The sequence below is a fragment of the Mesoplodon bidens genome (genome assembly GCF_964165515.1).
Source record: "Mesoplodon bidens genome assembly, chromosome: 20".
In the NCBI taxonomy this organism is placed as follows: domain Eukaryota; kingdom Metazoa; phylum Chordata; class Mammalia; order Artiodactyla; family Ziphiidae; genus Mesoplodon; species Mesoplodon bidens.
This window is the reverse complement of record NC_138181.1, coordinates 21,652,667-21,672,560: the sequence shown is the minus strand read 5'-3', so window position 1 is coordinate 21,672,560 and position 19,894 is coordinate 21,652,667. Positions and strand designations below refer to the sequence as shown.

The window sequence follows — 19,894 nt, the reverse complement described above, 5'->3', positions numbered from 1 at the left end:
AAAAAATACAAAGATCATGGTAGATTTTATTGAAAAACTGAAAGCACTAGGAGATCTCATTGGCAAACATCAAGACAAATAACAATAGAATTTAACTCAACAATGTTTCTACTCCTCTTTAGCTTCTTTTCCCACAGAGTGCCCCAGTCTCTCTTCATTCCTTTGTTCCCAATGTACCTGGCTTTTCTCTTTTTTATTTTTCTTTCTGGTTTCCCAGAACAGCAAGCACTCTGCGCCAGACCTTAGCCTCCTCCATTTGAAGCCTTTCGAGCAGCATATAGAGGCCGTAGTGAGGACTGCTCTCCTTCTAGGCAGCTTTCTGCTGCTGTGTTCTTCATCTTACTTCCAAACCAAAGAAAACATTTATTTATTCAACAACTTCAGAGAGACATACTAATGAATGTCTATATTATACTAGATAAAGTGCTAGGAAGTGGAACTACAGGAGTGAAAAAGGCTCCTTGTCTCAAATAGAATAATAATTAAAAAGAAAATATTGTAAAGTGTCTTTCAATTTAATTAGCCAAGTAATTTATATGCATTGAATAGCACAGGATCAAACTTGAAGATAATGAATTAACAGGAATATTTTTGTCCCTGAAATCTACATGAATCCACCCTAGACTTCAGCCCTATTCCAGTATAGCAATTTAAAATGCTGTCTACTGTTAATTCATTTTTTCATTATTTAAGTCTCCTAACAATTCCATGGATTAGATAAGAGAAGTGGTATGGTTGACATTACTCAGATTCCTCTACCTTAAGTTTTTAGGTTGGAATTCTTACCAATTCATGACTAAAATTTCACTTTGAGAAGAGAAATATTCTAAGGAATGATGCCCTGTACTACTCTTTCTTTAACTTTTCCTTTGATTTTTGAATGGAAACTAAAACCCTGGTAGAGTTAATGACTGTTTTACCTACTCCAATTATTCAAATGATGCATTTCTATTATATCCTGCACAAAGAACTAGTAAGTGTAAAACATGAAAAAAATCATCATCCATCCACTTTAGTTACTAAAGGGTCTACTATGCATTTTTGTTTTCACGTTTCCTCAATTTTTAAAATATTATGATGAAGTTCAATTAAAAGTAAGTTCATGCTGGACATTTTTTTAGAAGAAACTTCATTCTCAGAGCTTATTTGAGCATTGATTGATCTTATCTGGTACCTAAGCGGCTGCATTAGAAAATTCCTTGATTTAGTGAAGAGAGTTTTGATTAATAAAATGCATTTAAATTTAACATTCAAGAATATCTTTTCAGTGTCTAAATTTCAGATTTCAAAATTCAGCATGAGACTATGTTACTTGAAGCTATGACATTTTGGGAATAGAAATTTCACATATTAATGAGTAGACCCATGCTGGGACATTAACCCTACAGATATAACGCGTACATCTTTTGTGGCTGACTTTCATAAAGGAAATTGATAGAGAGAATTAAGGAATACTGAATTCTTACAGTGAACCAAGTATCCTATTTAATTAAAACCTAGCCCAAACTGCAAGGTTGGCATTACTATACGTATATGTATCAATGGAAATTGAAGTTTGGAGAGATTAAATAACTTGCTCAAGGTCACTTAGATGGAATGAAGAAGCTGGCGTTGCTTCCCAAAATGGCTAATTTCAAAGTTCATAGTGTATCTATAAGAAAACCTGAACTCCAAGATTCTAGCCTCATCGATAAGGTATTTAATTTCTCTGATTAGAGCATCCTCATTTTTCAAGTGTAAACAATCTATTATCTACGTATATTAAAAATGTTGGTGAGAAAAAATTAGATAATTTATATAAAACTAATATTTCAAAGCATAGAGGTATTTTTGCCTTGCTTGTATATATATTACTGATCACAGGTTCTTCTACACAAACCCAATAACCCCATAAAATAGTATCTGAAATTAACCACAGTAGAATTCATGAAGCTGGTGGCTGGAGAGATGCTATATTTCACAGAATTTTTTTTCAGTTACTATGAAGTTGAGGACCTGGGAATACCAGGAATTTTTGGTTTCCTTTTCTTGTCCTGCCTTCTGAAGCAAATGCCTTCCCAAAGGACATATGGAGGCCAAAGGGTTGATAATGAGTAGCTTAGAGTACAACATTGAGAGTATAGATAGCCATACTAGGAGGGATACATAAATTTATTTTTAATGATGTTTTTAATTGGGTGAAATTATTTTATCTTAGGCATTTGTAAAGAGTAGCATCCTAGCTTATGGCTAAAACTGTTTTTAAGTATAAAGTAGGACCACAGTTCATATATACTCTTTCTTCTTTCTAACAAAAAATATGCCATCCTTATTCTTTTGTTTAAAGGCTAGAAATTATCCTATGAATGAGATCCAGTATTTTTTGACCATGAGGTTTGCCTGCATCATTTTTCCTGACCATGACAAGAGTTAACAGTCTATGTTTTCTCTATATCTTATAACATCGTCATCACTTTAAATTATCTGAAATATCCTTTAACATCTATACAATCAAGCAAAACTGACAGTGTGCCCTTTTGAACAGTCCTTTTCAAAAGCAATAAACAATAAATATTTATTTAGTCAACAAGTTTAAATATACATATTAATAAGTGTCTATGTTATGTTCCTTTTTCTGTCCCTCTTCCTTTTTGGTTTCCGTGGTTTCTATAACTTAAGATGTGAGAATTCATCACACATTTTTTTTTTCCTGAAGTGAGGATAAAGCAGATCTTTACTTTTTGTTCCAAATAAATGTTGACTAATGGTTAGATTTATCAGGTAAAATATATGATGCCCAGTTAATTTTGAATTTCAGACAAACAACAAATGATTTTTAGTATAAGTATATCCTCAGCAAGTATTGCATACTTATACTAAAATATGATTTTATGTTTAACTGAACTTCAAAATTAATTGTGTCCAGTATTTTTAATTGCTAAGTCTGGCAACCCTACCAATAGTCTGATGTTTGTAAAATTTTCCCATTCATGGGAAATATATATTTATATATATTTTTTATTTTTTATGCTGTGAGAATTTGTTTCTGGCTCAGATGGCTTTTATTTTTCCTCACTGATTTCCTTTTAAGATTATCATTGCTGCTTATTAATTGTTGCCCTTTTGGCTCATTTTGGAACAAAAAGTGAGAGGATGAGATTAATTTTCTCATTATCTGGAAGTCTATAGTTAGTTAATTATTTATGATATTTTATGCAGTTTTCAATGTAGCCCCTTAGGTGGTATGATTATACATTTATTTCTTCAAGTATCTTTTTTTTATCATCAATAGTTTTCTATATTGATACTTAGAATCAACACCTTTATCAGTTTTTCATCCTCATTGTAAAATTAAACTTTTGATAACATTCTACTTTCACTTTCATTGATATATTCTGTACTAAGTTATTATACCATATGTGCCATTCTGTGTTTTAAAATAAATATTACTACTGTTCTTTAATTATATTTCTGGTATCTCGTCTGGGAAGTTTTCAAAATTATAAAATAGTAGAAATTAACTTGTGAACTTTGCCTGTGGATAGCTATCCCACTTGGAAATTATATCTTATTTTAAAATGTCAAAGGGGTCTCTCCTTGAGACCTAGAAATTTGTGCCTTAGAATGTTGTTTCAAATGCCAGCCCCTCCACAGTCACAAAATCAGAGTTTTATCTAAAACTGTTACTTTACTTTCAAAGACCTATTTCTAAAAATTGTCCACTCAAAAAAATAAAATATTTTAAAAAATACCGAAAGAGCAAACTCCTTAAAGAAATAATTGCTCTAAATTTGTGAAAACAGTTAAATAAATAAACAGTATATGCCTTACATATCCTCTCTAGGAAGAAACAAACAAACAAAAAAACCCACCAGTAACTAATAAAATCCAGTAAGAGGTCAACAAATGTGGATAGCTTTTAGCTTATAAACTGAAATCTGCAATCTAAGGAATTTACTGGAGCAGAACCTTGTACATTTACCCTTAGAACCATAATATAGATGTTACAGACTGAAAAAAACCTCTTCCTCTGTGATTCAAGATCAAAATCTGCATTGCTGTTTTCTGTAGAGGAGTCCTCTGGTGATTCTAGTATATTTCCCTACATATACACTTACTTTTAAGGAATTTAAATGTTAGCTCTAATTTCCTAGTGGCAGTTTTTTCATTGCTTATTGAATCAATATATTTTATATTGTTCTTCATGATAAGTAGAAGAAGCTTCACTTTGTAGGTGTAAAATTTGTATTTTTTATTTGCATTGTATTGTTGAGCTACTGTTGGGGCCATTGATGGAGCAGCCATGACATTCTTACACCAAGATGTTTGAAGATGATTAAACCAAAAGAAAATAAAGTTTATTCTGAAGGGAATGATCTCATTTATGTAAAATTACAAAAGGAAAAAAAAAGAGGGCTGTTTTTTCATCATCTTTAACGAGTGTTTTTGCATTTGATTTTTGGAAAGGAAAATCATTTTATTTTGCTCAGTTAAGTTAGAAAAAGCTCTGTCAACCTGGAAAATCAAATGGAGTCGATAAATGAAAGTTTAGATAGAGTATCATTCAACTACCTGAGCACATGACCTCTTCAGATAACTGTGATCCCAGGTGAAGTCCACTCTAATGAACTCAAGCCGTTCATGGTTTAAGATTGAGCCTTAATTCCAGAAAGGTCAGAGTAAGGTGCCCTGTTCTCTGTCGTTCGATGATCACTCTAACTAAAGGCTAGTGCTGCTTGTGGGCGAATTGCTAAATGCCCTATGGACCTATGTCTTGCAACAATTAATACTATACTACATCAGAGCTCACTCTCCACATTTTCATTCAAGCTTTGCTGCTTGTTGAAACAACTGAATATTGTGACTTATCCCTCCCTCAAATTCACTTACCTGGAAATAAAGAAAAGGGAAGGAAATGGATCTTGTTCTATGATCAGAAGGTGAAAATTCTCACTCAGTCTGAACTTTTATAAATAAGATCATCTTAAAAAGGGTCAACATGGTGGAACTTAGATTTACCCTCCTTGGCCCTTCACTACCTTAAACTCCTTTTCCAATTTTTCTCTTTTATTTTCTGTACTCCTATTTTCAGTTGTCCCATTTTTAGAAGAATATTTGGTACATAACAGTAGTAATGAAAACCAGTGTGTCTGTCCACTTGCTTATACTGACTCCTGGATTCACGTTATCCTCAGGCACTGAAGGAGCAGTGTTCGGGCACTCTGTTGAAACACCTCACATCAGAGCAGAACCTTCCCAAGACCTCAGGTAAGTCCTGGCATTTATACCTGTGTCATTGTTGCCACCACTGATGATGGTCCTTGATATATCAAGAACTAAAGCAGAAAATGTGCTACATATCTGTATAAAGAATTGACATTCCCTGCCTACATGGTAAATAGATAATCGGATATTTCATTGAGGGCAAGAAAATGTGAGTTTTTATTCTGTCCTTCTGTATATTTTTCCTTTACAAATATACAACGGATATAAAATAAACATATCGGACAGGAGGAGTGTGGAAAAAGAAAAGAAAAGGCAGTTATAGAGGATGTTGAGGGGAGGACTAATAAAAATAAGGATTTCAGAAAATCTGATATAGATAGTGAAATATATGGCCTGCATAGGCATAAAGAAAGGGGAGGCAGAGAGTGAGAGAAAGCTATAAATAGTCAGGGAGGCTTAAGTAGAGGGAAATCAGAAACAAATGTAAACAGTGATCAGTAAAAGGCAGAACTTAATTGCCCCGTGATATACTCCTCAATCTAATAATATTTCCAGTGGAATAAGCTCCATCTGTCAGTTTGAGAGGACAACATTATAAGGTATTCTCCCCAGAATAATCATGGCAATCACTGATAAAAGTTGAAATACTAAAATCTATTAACTTATCTATTGTTCTTAACTCAATAAATATATATTTAATACATACTTTATATATTTTATATAAAATTATATATTTTATATAAAATTATACCTATTATAATAACTTGTGGTAATCATTTTGCGATATATACATTTATCAAAATCATTTTGTTGTATACCTTAAACCAATACAATGTTATATGCCAATAAAAAATGTTTCCTCTAATTAATTTCAAATAGGTATCTAATTAATTTCAAATAGGTACTCCATATTATTGGAGTATAATTGCTTTACAATGGTGTGTTAGTTTCTGTTATATAGCAAAGTCAATCAGCTATACATATACATATATCCCCATATCTCTTCCCTCTTGCGTCTCCCTCCCTCCCAGCCTCCCTATCCCACCCCTCGAGGTGGTCACAAAGCACCGGGGTGATCTCCCTGTGCTATGCGGCTGCTTCTCACCAGCTATCGGTTTTACATTTGGTAGTGTATATATGTCCATTTGCTATGATATGAAAAAAGACAACCCATATCGATATAAAAAATAAATTACATATTTAAAATCATTTTTAAAGCTGAATTAAATTATTAACCTGAGAGATAGAGTCTTTGTCTTGAAACACAATAAAATATTAAGCAAAATACCCATTTTATTTCATAAAGAGCAGGCTCAGCCCTTCCTACTTGGATGAGTGGAAAAAATGCTCAAATAAAAATAGAAAAACAAAGTTGAAAAATGCGAATTAAAAAAAAAGTCATACTTTGGACTTCCCTGGTGGTGCAGTGGTTAAGAATCCGCCTGCCAATGCAGGGGACACAGGTTCGAGCACTGGTCCGGGAAGATCCCACATGCCACAGAGCAACTAAGCCTGTGTGCCACAACTACTGGGCCTGCGCTCTAGAGCTCGCAAGCCACAACTACTGAGGCCACGTGCCACAACTACTGAAGCCTGCACGCCTAGAGCCTGTGCTCCACAACAGGAGAAGCCACTGCAATGAGAAGCCCGTGCACCGCAAGGAAGAATAGTCCCTGCTTGCCACAACTAGAGAAAGCCCGCGCACGGCAACAAAGAACCAACGCAGCCAAAAATAAATAAATTTATTTTAAAACAGTCATACTTTTACAACAGTAAATATTGTAGACCTTTATAGTTTCATGATAAAATTCCTTAAAAAAACTCAGTTTTTCACTAGTTGAGTAGCCCAGATTCAAACAAGCTAGTTTTTGCCAAAAAAGGAATAAGAACCAACTGCTATTTTAATTAATTTACTGACATGTCTTAACATTCATAAGTATGAATGTGAATTAAATTATGATTAGTATATCATGTCTCCAGTTTTTGTTTTCTAATTATTCATAAATTATTTAAACATTGACCTAAGCGAGGCTTAGCTGCTAGTACTAAAAGCAGATTGGCAGCCCCCAAGATGAATGGTACTGATCTAAATTCCAAAACGGAAACAGAAGCAAAACACAGTAATGACGAGGTTATTCAATTATTCATTTGTGTACTGAAGATTAAAAGCAGTGTCTGAGGAGAGCCTTACAGTCTTGCTGACAATTTTCCTTTCAGGGCAATAAGAAGTACCCTTAGTTGACACCTAAGTCTAATCAACAAGGTGACATTAGTTGACCAAGGAAATAAAATGTAATTTAGGGAGTAAGAAGCCATGTTGTCTTTGATTTTGCTTTTGTCAAGAATAAAAGACTTTAGAAAGAAACATTTCAAAAAGTTTACTGTAGAGTTTAGGTAATATTTTGGTGTGGAAATGTAGTAGATTGCTATAATTTATTTACTCAACGGCTGTTTGATGAATGCTTACTATGTGCCAAGGTCTGTGCTAGTAGTCTTCATGTGCATTTTAACAATACAGGTGTAGATTTTCTTTAATTTTTTTTATATAAGGTGATATTGTTTTTCAGCAGGGACTTATTTGTTAAAAGGCTAAACAACAAATAGTAAGGACATCATAGCACTTTGCCTGAAATAGTCCAAGTATAAATGTTCTTTTTATTTTTTCTTAAATTAATATGTAGCTAAATTATTATAGTTCAATAGGATTTCTGCCCTCTTTGGTGAGAAGTGATAAAATCTATAATGTAATGCCCATTGTCCAAGGATTGTTTGGATCTGAGTTTTATTAACTGCTCCAAGAATAAGGCAAGAATTTAGACTTTGGTTTAGTAAAATAAGTTACTATTTAATGACATAATTGGCATCTTTTCATCATTTCCATTCTTGTATGCATATAATTTAAAACTGAAATGTGAGGTTTGCAGGCTCCAAGTTAATCTCTGGAAACACATAGCTTTGATTCTTTCATTCTTTCATTCTATGTATGTGTTTGTATATTAGGGTTTGTAGCAAATGTGGGTAATGAGAAGCTTGCCTTAGCTTCCAGTCATGGGAACAGGGAACAAAAATTTACCTAGGGATTTGTTTGATCTAATTTGCAGGAAGAGACCATAAGGGGTGTGCAAGTGGGCAGGAAACAATACAAATGGTGGAAACAAAAACAATGTGATTTGCAGCTGAAAAAAGCTTAGGGTAGCCCGAAGTGATAAGACAGTAAAAGTGGTAAGATAGTATAAGAATGTATGTTCAGGTCACAGTTTGCATTGGATTTTTTTTTCTAAAAACACTTTTCTGTGCAATTCTCCATTTATTTCATCCTTGAAATGGCAAATAATGAGTGCCAACTCTGTCTCTGTTACTGTATTAAATATTTAGCAAGAACAAGGCACATGATACTCAAGTTCTGCTTAAGTTTCCATTTAGTAATTGCATCGTGCAACTTAGTTTAAGAGAAGTCTAAATCATTTTCTCAGAATGTTGAGAATTCTGGAAATCTAGGCCGCTCATTTTCAAATTTGAAAATTATGTAACACCTTAAAAGCAAAATCTTGTTATGGCTTCGGTGTCTAAACACCAAAACTGAATTGCTTGGAAAAAATAGGCAACAGAGTGACTTGAGTTCAACATTAATCCTTCTCTCTACTATAATCCCTGGGTGCCCACTATAAAAACTCCTCTGAAATGCACTGCTGTGATTACTATAATGCTATAAAGATGAACCCAATTGTTCTTCACTAATTCCAGTGACTAATTGCATAGAAGTTCACAAGTTTTGCCAATACATGTGGACTTCATCTTTCAACAGGCCTTTTAGAAAGTATTTTGTAATAAAATAAATAGTTTAAGTATATGTTGTAAACCCTCCTCAGTGGAAGCTTGAGAATTTCCATGGAGAAGAGAAGCAAGGCATCATTTAACTGTTGATACTCTGTTACCAAAAGTCTACTTAGTAGATGGTTCTAGAAGAAAATCCAGGTTTAGTCTGATTTGAGTTCCAAGATCTGAGCCCAGGACATTCTAGAGGGATTCTAGGCTGATTTGAGAAGTGGAGGGTATCTGGAGAAAACCAGTCCAACCAAAAACTGGCATTGTAAACTATATAAATTATTTTTCTTTATGATTTCTAGGCTTCAGTCTTGTTTCAAAGGTTTCCCTTTTCTAGAGTTGGGTATTTCCTGGTTTTGTTTCTTCTAATTTTGTTGCTTATTTTGTACACTAGGTCATTTCTTAGTTTTATATTTTGAGTAAATAAAATGGGAAATTATGTTCTGAATTTTCTTCCAATTTTCTATTGAAAATTACAGTCTATAATTTATTAGCTTTTATATTTTGAATAGATAAAACTGGAAATTATTCTTGCAGAGCATGTTAAGGATCTAATGTTATTTCTTCAGTATGGATAGTCAATTTATTAAGCATCATTTATTAAATAACCTCATATTTTCCACACCAAAATGATTGCTACAACTTGTCAAATATTAACTTCTCATAAATACTTGCCATCTGTTTTAGATTGTATTGCATTTCATTGACCAAATTTCCATTTCTAATTTTGATATAATTTTTTAATTAAAATGCCTTTATATTAAGTTCTAATTTTAAAAGGAAAATCTCCTACTGTATCTTCATTTAACAAATCTGGTAATTGTCACAAATATTTTTCCCCTCAAAATATTTTGACATAAAGTTTTAAGTTTCAAGAGACTCTACTGAGATTCTTGTTGGAATTTTATTACATATATTTATTATTTTTGATATATTGGAATTTTCATGATATGGAAGTATAAATATGAGCTTATTTTTATCCAGGAATACCTCAAACTCTTGAATGTTCAGGTAAAGTAAAGAATATCAGATGTCCTTTCTAGGTATCCCTTTCCTGGAAACAATTGTAAAATACAGACTTTGAATAATATAGCATTTATATTAATATAATGATTTAGCAACAGGAATTACATATTTTTATAGTATCCCTGTATGTCTTTAATATCTTTATTGCATTGTAATACAGTCAATAACCATCAAATATTAGCATCAATTAACAGTTTTCCTATTTAGATTTTCATAGTATACAGTTCTACAAATTTTACCAAAAAAAAAAAAAGATAATCCTGTAAGATCTGTGACCACACTTTCTTTCCCGACATTGTATTATGAAAATTCTCAAACATACTACATGTTGAGAGTATCTTATAGAAAGCACCTATATAACCCCCAGCTAGATTCTCCTAGTATCATTTTTCTGTATATCTTAAATTATGTATACATTTCCACTGTCCATCCACCAGTATATCTTAATTTTTATGCATTCGAACATAAGTTGTATAAATCTGTACACTCTTCCTGATCACTTCAGCATGTACATCATTAACTAGTATCCAAGATCACTTACAGTTTCTTTCCTTTTGTTGTAAAATAATTATGCAATGACATTCACAAAGCCTGAATGCATATTTGCTGGGTTTTGAAAAATGCATACACCTGTGTAATCCAAATTCTTGTCAAGATATAAAACATTATCATCACTCAAGAAAGTTCCCTCCTTTCCTTCCTGGTAAATCCCCACCACTACCCACCAGAAACAAACTACTCTCATTTTTTTTTTACCCTCTATTAGATTAGGCTGACTTAGTACTAATATAAATTGATCATACAAGATGTACTTCTTTGTAAGATTTATTTCATTCCACATAATGTTTTTGAGAGCCATTCATGATGTTGTCTGTATCAACAGTTCCTTCTGCTTTATTGCTGATCCATTATATGAACATACAATATTTTATCTATGCGTTTTCATAATTGAAAGATGCTTGGGATGTATCTGGCTATGTTAAGTTTTATATAAAAATACCAGAACTTTCCAAAGTGGTTGTATCATTTTACTCTTTGTCAAAGTGGTTGTATCATTTTACTCTTTGTTGACAAAAATTCAATTAACAATCAAGTTAAGAAGAATTAATGAAAGGGAATTTTATTCAAGGCAAATTGAGGATTATAATCCAGGAGACAGACTCTCAGAAGCCCTGAGAACTGTTCCACCTGTCAGAAGTGGAAAGCACAGTCATGTACATTTTTGAGACAAAGGATCATACCTCAAAATGGCATACTGGTATTTTACATAAAGTTCACTTAAGACTCACAGTCCAGGTAAGCATAAGCATCATACAAAAGGAACAGCAAGTCATTATGACCCCCTACAGATTTGGGAAAGAATGCTATTCTTTTAAGAAGTTGCATAGCTAGTGTCAGAAGAAAGGAAAAAAAAAAGATCATTCTGTGGAGCAGGCAGGCATTCCCACCTTTGAGGCACTTTAATGGAGATGCACACTGCACATTAGGGACAGAGGGAGGAGGACCAAACTAAGAGAGAGAATTTTATTTTTAAATGTTCTTGTCCTTCCTTAAAATAGCTTTTAGTGTATTATTATAAATATATGGCTAACACACTAATAAAGAACAGATCTAATGATGTTCTGCGATGAATAAAATATTTTATGTTTGAGGTGCACTGTAATTTTATTTATTAGGTAACTGAGCCCAGTGAGGTTAACTGGATTTAAAATTTCTAGTAGAACTCGTGTAGAAACTATGAGCTTATTATTCAAAGTCCTATGTTTAATTCTTTCATTAGACTGATGTAACTCTTGCACATAATAATTCTCAGTGAGTTTATACCTGAATTTCCCAGACTGCTTCTTGGAAATAACTTTCATTACTTCATAGTATGCAGCAACACTTTTAATACATATAGAAAATACTTTTTCTATATCTTGCAGTTTATAATATAGCCTCTAGAAGTACCCAGCTTCTAGTAAGAGCCTGGGAAAATATTATTTATAAAATAGTCAATGAAATATATTATTACACCATCATCAAATCCTTTTGATAAATTGGGATAACTGGTAACATGATGTCTACTTTTTATTTTATATATTTTAAGTTTTGTGTCTACATCTACTTTTTCTGTAATGTTCTTTGGATAGTTAATATCATGATCATATGCTTACCTGATTTCAAAACCTTTTAAAAGTGCCGCATTGTGCTTAAATGCAAATATTACTTTCTTATTGTCAGAATTCATGGAGTTTAACACTTGCAGTTTGGATGGAAATATAGAACAAAATTTGCACACCGCTTGTGAAAAATGTGTTTTTTCCTTATTCACCAAGTGATAGACCTAGAGACAATGGGCAGTTCTAGGTAGGTAATGTGTGTAAATGTAATATTTAAATGTAAGTATACATGTAATTGTGAATATTGATATTGGATGATTCAGGTTAATACATGCATCTGTAAATGCTCACACTGAATTTATGCTATTCACAGTAGTGTTAATTTGAAGATTTTAGGCCTCCATATACATTGTAGTCCTGCTATGAAATTTTTGCTACCCAAAATTTTAGTTTCTTTGCTTATGCTAAATAGTCAGGCAAGCTTGTAAAAACTAGTTTGCAGCTTACTTTAATTTTCATGTTCATAAGAAATATTTGAATACCATAACATGTTCCTTTGAAAATAGAATTATGAAATCCTCCAAATGATCTAATAAATTTTTATTATATACTCTATCTGCATGCTCTCCATAATTAAAGTTCCTAGTGTATCTATCTTATCTGAGTGATGGATACTATATAAAACAGTGCTATTTTTAATAAAACATATCATTTCTTAGTGATCACTACTTTTAATTTTATCAAGATTAGCAAAGCATACAGTTGAAGCCTGTTTAATTCAAAGTCTTAATCACTTTCAGTCTTTATCACTTTCAGAACTTGAAGGATTTAGCAATACTGTAAAATTGCCATGTTTTTTATGTTTTATGTACTCCTTGATAAGTTTTATATATATTATATATATCATATAACATGTTTTATGTACCCCTTTACCCCTTGATATGTTTTATATATATATATATATATACACACACATATATGTGTGTATATATATATATATATATATATATATATATATGGCAGGTATATATTGTCTTAGGGCACAAAATTATCTGTAGAAGAAATGAAAATATTCCTGTAAAACTTTAATTTACATGTATGGTCTCCATTGTACTCACTATCAGAAACTAAGCCCCAGTCTATTCACTTCTTTTCTTTCTCCCTGGGGTTGCATCGTTATACCAAGACGCTTACCCTGCCAAAGCATTTGGGGTGACATTGGGTCCTTGGTAGCCTCATGATCCAACTGGCATTTGCCAAGATGTTCTTCTTCTTACCGTCACTTAGTCCTCAGTCGCTGCACGTCACCACTCTTTTCTCCTTTGAGGATCTTGTGGTCTCTTGTCCTCAGTTATCCTGAAATATCACTCTCTCCTCAGACCCCTAACACCTAAAGAATAAAGGTCCCACAACCTAGGACTTGACCTCAGGTAGCAGAACACAGAGAGCCATTCAAGACCAATTCTGTTTATTTCTCTCCTAATCTTCTCTAGCCTGTGAATCAAGAAAACAGTTTCTCCAATTCGTGAAATAAACAACAAGGTCTCACTGATGTTGGTTTTCTTCTCTGTTTTTGTTTATGTGCTGAATCATTTTCAACACAATAAATGGCTAGAGTTTTTTTTCAACTCAAATGTCTGTAACATTAGGAAACACAAAATACCCTTAACAGCTTCTCTGCTCTATCGTCCACCATTTTTGGCAAAAGATAGTGTTTAGTGAATGGGGAGTGGCAAAGGAAGCAAGGAAATGGGATGGGGAGGACATCCTATACATTTCAAACTACTATCCCACTACATAGCTATTTCCCTTAATCAATTTAAGAGAGTCCTTACAATCCTATAAGAAAACATTATAATTGTCAATTTTAGAGGTCATAAAACAGAAATTTATTGCTGCTGGCTCACTTTCCTGAACCCAGGTCTAGCCAGCTCTCCATCTTTACTGCCTCTTTGAATAGGGATCCTCCAAGTCAATGCTAGCAAAACACTCTACAGCAAGACTGGCAATGGGTACCTGAGGTCTAAAATGAAGATGAAGACAATTAAGATTTTTTAATTAAATAATTAGTAAGAATGAGACTGGAAAAACTCAAAAGCCCAGAAGCACTTACTGTATTTTAATGCTCTAGCAGAAATAGGGTACAAATATTGTACAAAAAATGTTCACACTTAATACAGATATTTTACTGTGAAATATGTAAGTATCCCAACCCCTTATCCTTGGAAACAAGCTAAACCATATCAATTATTTGATAAAATAAGCGTGTTTTTCCTCCCGCTTACAAGTTGTGTTTCCTTCAATGTCAGATTCATAATGTTTCAGAACATTAATTCATGTTAATTAAGTTCTAATCTGACTTCTGATTGAGTGGTTCAGTCATACCCAAACTTATGTAATTACATTTAATGTTATAGAAATGGTCTATAACAAGTGGAAATAGAAATGGTCACAGATATATTATTCAAGATGGTGAATATTTGGGGGTGTATCAGAGGACATCACTTATAAATATATATTTAAACATTCAGATTTTGAAATTTAGATACTCTGTGCAAAGTATAAGGATTATGAATGAAAAAATTATGGGTGATTCTTTTTGAAGTTTTCAAATATTCTGTGAAAACGTGTAATTTGTGTTTTTAAAAAAAAACAGACATTTCTTTAAAATATATATATTCAAAACCTCACCCTCCAGGGATTTTATGAAGATATCCAAAAAGCCTATAGGGATGAAAGTTTCAAAGTTGCTTTAGTGAGTGAAAAAAATTTTTAAGTGTTGAAATCACTTCTTCAAAATGCTGGCTCTGGTCCTTCAATATCACTTTCAAGTGTTTAAGTTCAACTTTACTACTGAGAGAGAGGGCTGATCTTCAGTGCTCAAACTATTTGGTGTGGTTCTCTCTGAAAAACCACACTGGGACTGTTGCCTCAAAGGAGACCCGTTGCTCTGGATGATGGTGAATGTGAGCCTGAAGGGAGTCTTGGCCTGAAGTCCCGAGGTCACGAGGAACACAGGCAATTACAGCCCCAGAGCAAGCTATTATCCAAAACGATCAACTCCAGGATAAGATCTCTTATCACACCAAGTGCTTTTTATGACTATATTCTTGTTTCTGTATTTTGCCTTCCTTTGCTCTTTCTCTAGGTTTATATTTGGAGATAATTTTGAAAATGCCTCCCGACTATCTTTTTTGCAGGCACAGCTATCTAAAACACTTGTGTATCACCCCTCATTAAATTTTTCTTTCTCAGACTAATGTCATTCATTCTGTGGACATTTTCTTGGGCCGATAGAGATCAGGTGATGTAGGAAATATCTTACGTCTTCATTTTAATTAATGTCTAGAAGTGTAAAGAGTCCCTTGAGAATTTTTTAGTTTACAGAATTTTGACTGGGCACATTTGGAAGTTTGCAATATTCATGATTTTCATTAAAACTCTCTCATCTTTGCAAGACAAGGACTCTTTACTGAGGGATACTTACATGCTAACTTCCTAGAAATTTATTTCTTAAGACTCCATCATTAATATTGAAAATGTGTAAAAGATTTAAACTAGTAAACTACCACGACCTACTTTTCATGTGCATTGTGAAGGGAAACAACACAAGAAACTGTTACTAAATCATTATATAAGTGAGAGTAAATAATTGATGCTAACAAATGAAGAAAGAGCCAAAAAATAGATAAAACAATCAAAAATCTTTCTAAAACTCATTTTAGCATTTTTTCTTTTTGGAAATGGCGAGGATTTGTATTTATGCCTGCCTGTTTTTTTTTAGTTGACTAACAGTATCTTTGAGTTCAATGTAAACTTTTTTTCTTATCAATATTAAGGTGTTTGTTTGTTTGTTTGTTTAAGGCTTGAATCACCAACCAGGTCCTTGATAATGGAAGCTCCCCGGGGCATCCAGGTGAGTGCTGCAGCCGGAGACTTCAAGGCTGCCTGCAGGAAGGAGCTCCATTTGCAGTCCACAGAGGGGGAGGTGAGTTCTGAGGTGTAGACACTGGCCTTTTACTGCAGAGGGTGCTTCTTCTCAAATTATACGCATATGATTCCAAGAGAAACATAAGGAACTACTTCATAAGAGGGTTCAAATTATGAAAATATTAATACTTCTTAAATATGAAACTGGGTAAACCTAATGTTATTTTCGTAAGTCAAAGCTCCATTTATTTTCTACTGAAAGATATTCATTCATAAGTCATTTATAAGTGGGGCATTTAAGTTCCTGCAGTTTCAAAACTCGACAGATGAATGGAATGAATATCAAGGTAATACCCAGAATGAAGGCAGTCTTTGTTGTCTTTGTTCCATTTTGGTCTTCAAAAAGTTTTTCCAAAAAGTGCTTTGAAAGTTTGTGTGTTTGTTTCAGTAGAAATAGTACCTATATTTTTCTAAAAGGGAAACAAAAAGCAAAAGTTTATTTTGCTATTTCACCCAATTATTTCCTAGATGAGATACATGCTGTTTTTCTTCCCTGTTGATTTATTTCACCCAAGAGTCTGTTTAAACTCTGTTGACCTCATTCCCTTAAAGATCGTCTTCTTTCTCTTACTGCCTGATTTAAAGAACCCTTTGTCTTTGGGCTTCCATTCTTTCACTGGAATGTGATAGGCAGGTATTTATTTTGTCTCCTTTACTTGCTGTATACATTGTGACTATTGCGTCTGCAGAATCACATTTTTGTCCATTCTCGAAATTCCTCAACATTACGTCTTCAGATATTCCCTCTCCCCTTTTTCTCTATGGCCTTTTTCAGACTCTCTGAAGAAATGTTATGTCTTTTCATTCCCTTACCTTCCAGATCTCTTAGCCTCTCCTTCCTCATTTCTATTTCTTTATTGCCCTATGCCTCACTCTGCTATTTATTCAGATCTACATGCCAGGTTCCTCCTCAGTATCTAATCTCTTCTTCAGTCCCTACATTGGGCTTTGAATTTCAGTAATTTTGTTATTCATTTCTAGGATTCTCATCTCTTGATTTTTTTCAAATCTGCCTGGACATCTTGGTAGTTGCTCTTTTGTTTGCTTGTTTGTTTTTACTTCTACCTTCATTATTTCAAAGCCTTATGCATAATACATATTGGATTCTGTATATTTTTACCACAATTCCCAAAGTCCTTGAAGGTCTAAATCTGTTGTGCTGCTGTTTCCACCAATTAATTCCCTTAATATTTTCTTCCTTCGTGTGCTCATTTATTTTTTAATGAGTTTATAAAGGTGAAGCTGAGAAGAAAAAGCATGGAAGGATGATTTGAGAGTGACACTCTGGAGCATCTCGGACCTCTTCAGATGTAAATATGAGGGCAGATATTAACAGAATCAAAAAAAAGGATGTTCCTTTCTTACCTTATAATACCAGTATCTCAGTTATTGATTCAAGATAAATTTATATTACACATTTGGCTTCCTTTTTATAAACAAACTTATTGCCAGGATCATTAGCATCTTATCTGATATTACAGCTTAAATAATCTAGAAATATGTTTTATAATATTGAAAACATATATCCATATTACCTTACAGGATTTCTTCCCACCACAGTTGCAGACTACAATACTTTGTCTACCACAGCAAGAGAGAAATCTTTCTTAAATATTTCACATCTTTTTTAAAGCATTTTTATCATGGTAATCATTTCATTCAAATTATTCATAATGAATCATCTCATAATAAATATTGACGGTTATTAATCTCCATTCTGCTTTTATTTATGCACCACTTTACTTATGTTCTTTTTTTCAAAGTATCAGCAGAATCCTTGAATTCAATTACAGATTAGCATTTAATTGTGAATTGAGTATTATGCTGTAAATAAGTCACAGCCAAAAGCTTTCAGCTGTGGCCATTTTTTATATTAATAAAATAAATAGAAAAGCACAGCACTTTCTATTAGAATGAAATAGCATGTAATTTTTCTAGGAAGAAGTATGAAATGATATAAAATCTTTCTCTCTGCTTCATTGACTATGCCACAGAAAGGCAGATCCACCAATTATTAAATAATACAGAAAAATATGAAGTCCCTACTCTTAGGTAGTGTTTAAATTAATTAAGATCAGGGCAAACATGGTGTTGCGGTAACCAAAATAAGTAAGAATGAAATTGCACACAAAGTTCTGCACTGCAGAAGTTTCATTCATTTCAGACACCGTATTGCAAGGAATTTCAAATTCAGCTCTGAAAACAACATGAATGACAATTGTAGGTAAAACATTGAAAGTTATAATAGCATATGCAATGCAATAACTTAATAAAGTATGTTACAAGATGACACAATTTTTTTATCTTGCAAACTGATTAAATGTTCTACTACAGGGATAGGTCTGATTTCAACAGGTAAGAATGGAATAAATGGATTCTTGGTAGAGAGAAGACAATGGGCTGTGACTTAAAAGCTCAGGGGTGTCATTCTGAGTACCAGGAAGAGTTTCACAACAAATGGATTATATGGTTTATAGGGTGATAGGGAATAGAAATATCAATTTTAGAAGTTGGAAAGGGATCAGTGTCATAGTAAGTGCCTTAAGCAGAAAAGAAAGAGGTATGAGGGAGTCCATCCAAGCTGCAGAAGCCTGGAAAAGCTGAGCAACGTGGGGTTGGAAAGGATCAATATACAACACCCCTTTTTATCTCATAACTTAGTGTTCTGTCTCAAACCAAGAAAATATTCTTTCTCCCCTTTCTTTTCTTTTTCTTTCTTTTTATTTTTTAAATGTAAAGCCATCATTTATTCAATCTTTCATCCTTCTATGAATGGATGTTATATCTGTGAGGCTAACTTTCGAAATTCAGAATTTTATTTATGTTCCTTCTTTTTCTTTATCCTTTCTTTGTTCCTTTATTATTTCTTTTTTAATTTTACATTATTACTGAGGTAAAAGTGGTATATAACACTGTGTAAGTTTCAGGTGTACAGCATTATAATTTCACATCTGTATATACTACAAAGTGATCACCACCAAAGTTCTGGTTATCATCCATTCCCATATAATTAACCCCCTTTTTCTCTTTTTAAAGACCCCATTCATTTTAATTTACCTATTAATAAAAATCTACTTCCCATATATGGGTGAAGCTACAATGTGGATCTCAGAAGATGATGGAATTAAGTATTGCCACATAGCCAAATATGATCAAGAGTCACCCGTAAATAGATAGGAGAGCTGGAGGGCACAGCTATAGCTAAACTGAAGCAGGCCACACACCATAAGATTCAAGGCTAACTCCATTGATAAGGCCACCACAGCTGGGCTTGCTTTCAGAGGCTGCCACCTGCATGTCCTACCTGTATAAAAACAGCTACTCTCCACATTTATTCAGTCAGGCTACACCAACGGAAAGGCAATCAGTTCCAAACTATAAAACCCAGCGATGTGGCCTGGTGTCAGCAAGCCTCTGAAACCCACCAGGGCTTGCCAGTAACACTTGCTTCTGTGCTTACTAAGAAATGAACCACTGACAATATCTTACAGTCATTTGATTAATCCTGCATGAGCCTCCTTATCCACATGTTCTTTAGCTTTCCATGTTCCATTCTTTATTGTCTATGTCACAAGGTTTCTTGGACAAAACACAAGCTCCTAACACTTTTTCAGCAGGAACTAACCTCCACATATGCAGACCTAAACCCCACAGTCCCAGAGCTCGTCTTTATAATACGTTTGGCATTGGCAAAGCTTGAGAATATCTACTCTCTGCAAGCATGCCAACTCCTCAACAGAAGGGAA

General features: G+C 33.5%; 1 protein-coding gene across 3 annotated transcripts in view; it reads left to right on the top strand.

Moving 5' to 3' along the window:
• The window catches only part of SGCZ (sarcoglycan zeta), an 883,936-nt gene that overhangs the window by 861,013 nt on the left and 3,029 nt on the right, over nt 1-19,894 (top strand). For all 3 annotated transcript variants that reach the window (XM_081221232.1, XM_081221233.1, XM_081221231.1), the window contains 2 exons: nt 5,175-5,247; nt 16,023-16,146. In XM_081221232.1, the coding sequence (XP_081077358.1) occupies nt 5,175-5,247; nt 16,023-16,146 (197 nt within the window). The remainder of the gene's footprint in view (nt 1-5,174; nt 5,248-16,022; nt 16,147-19,894) is intronic.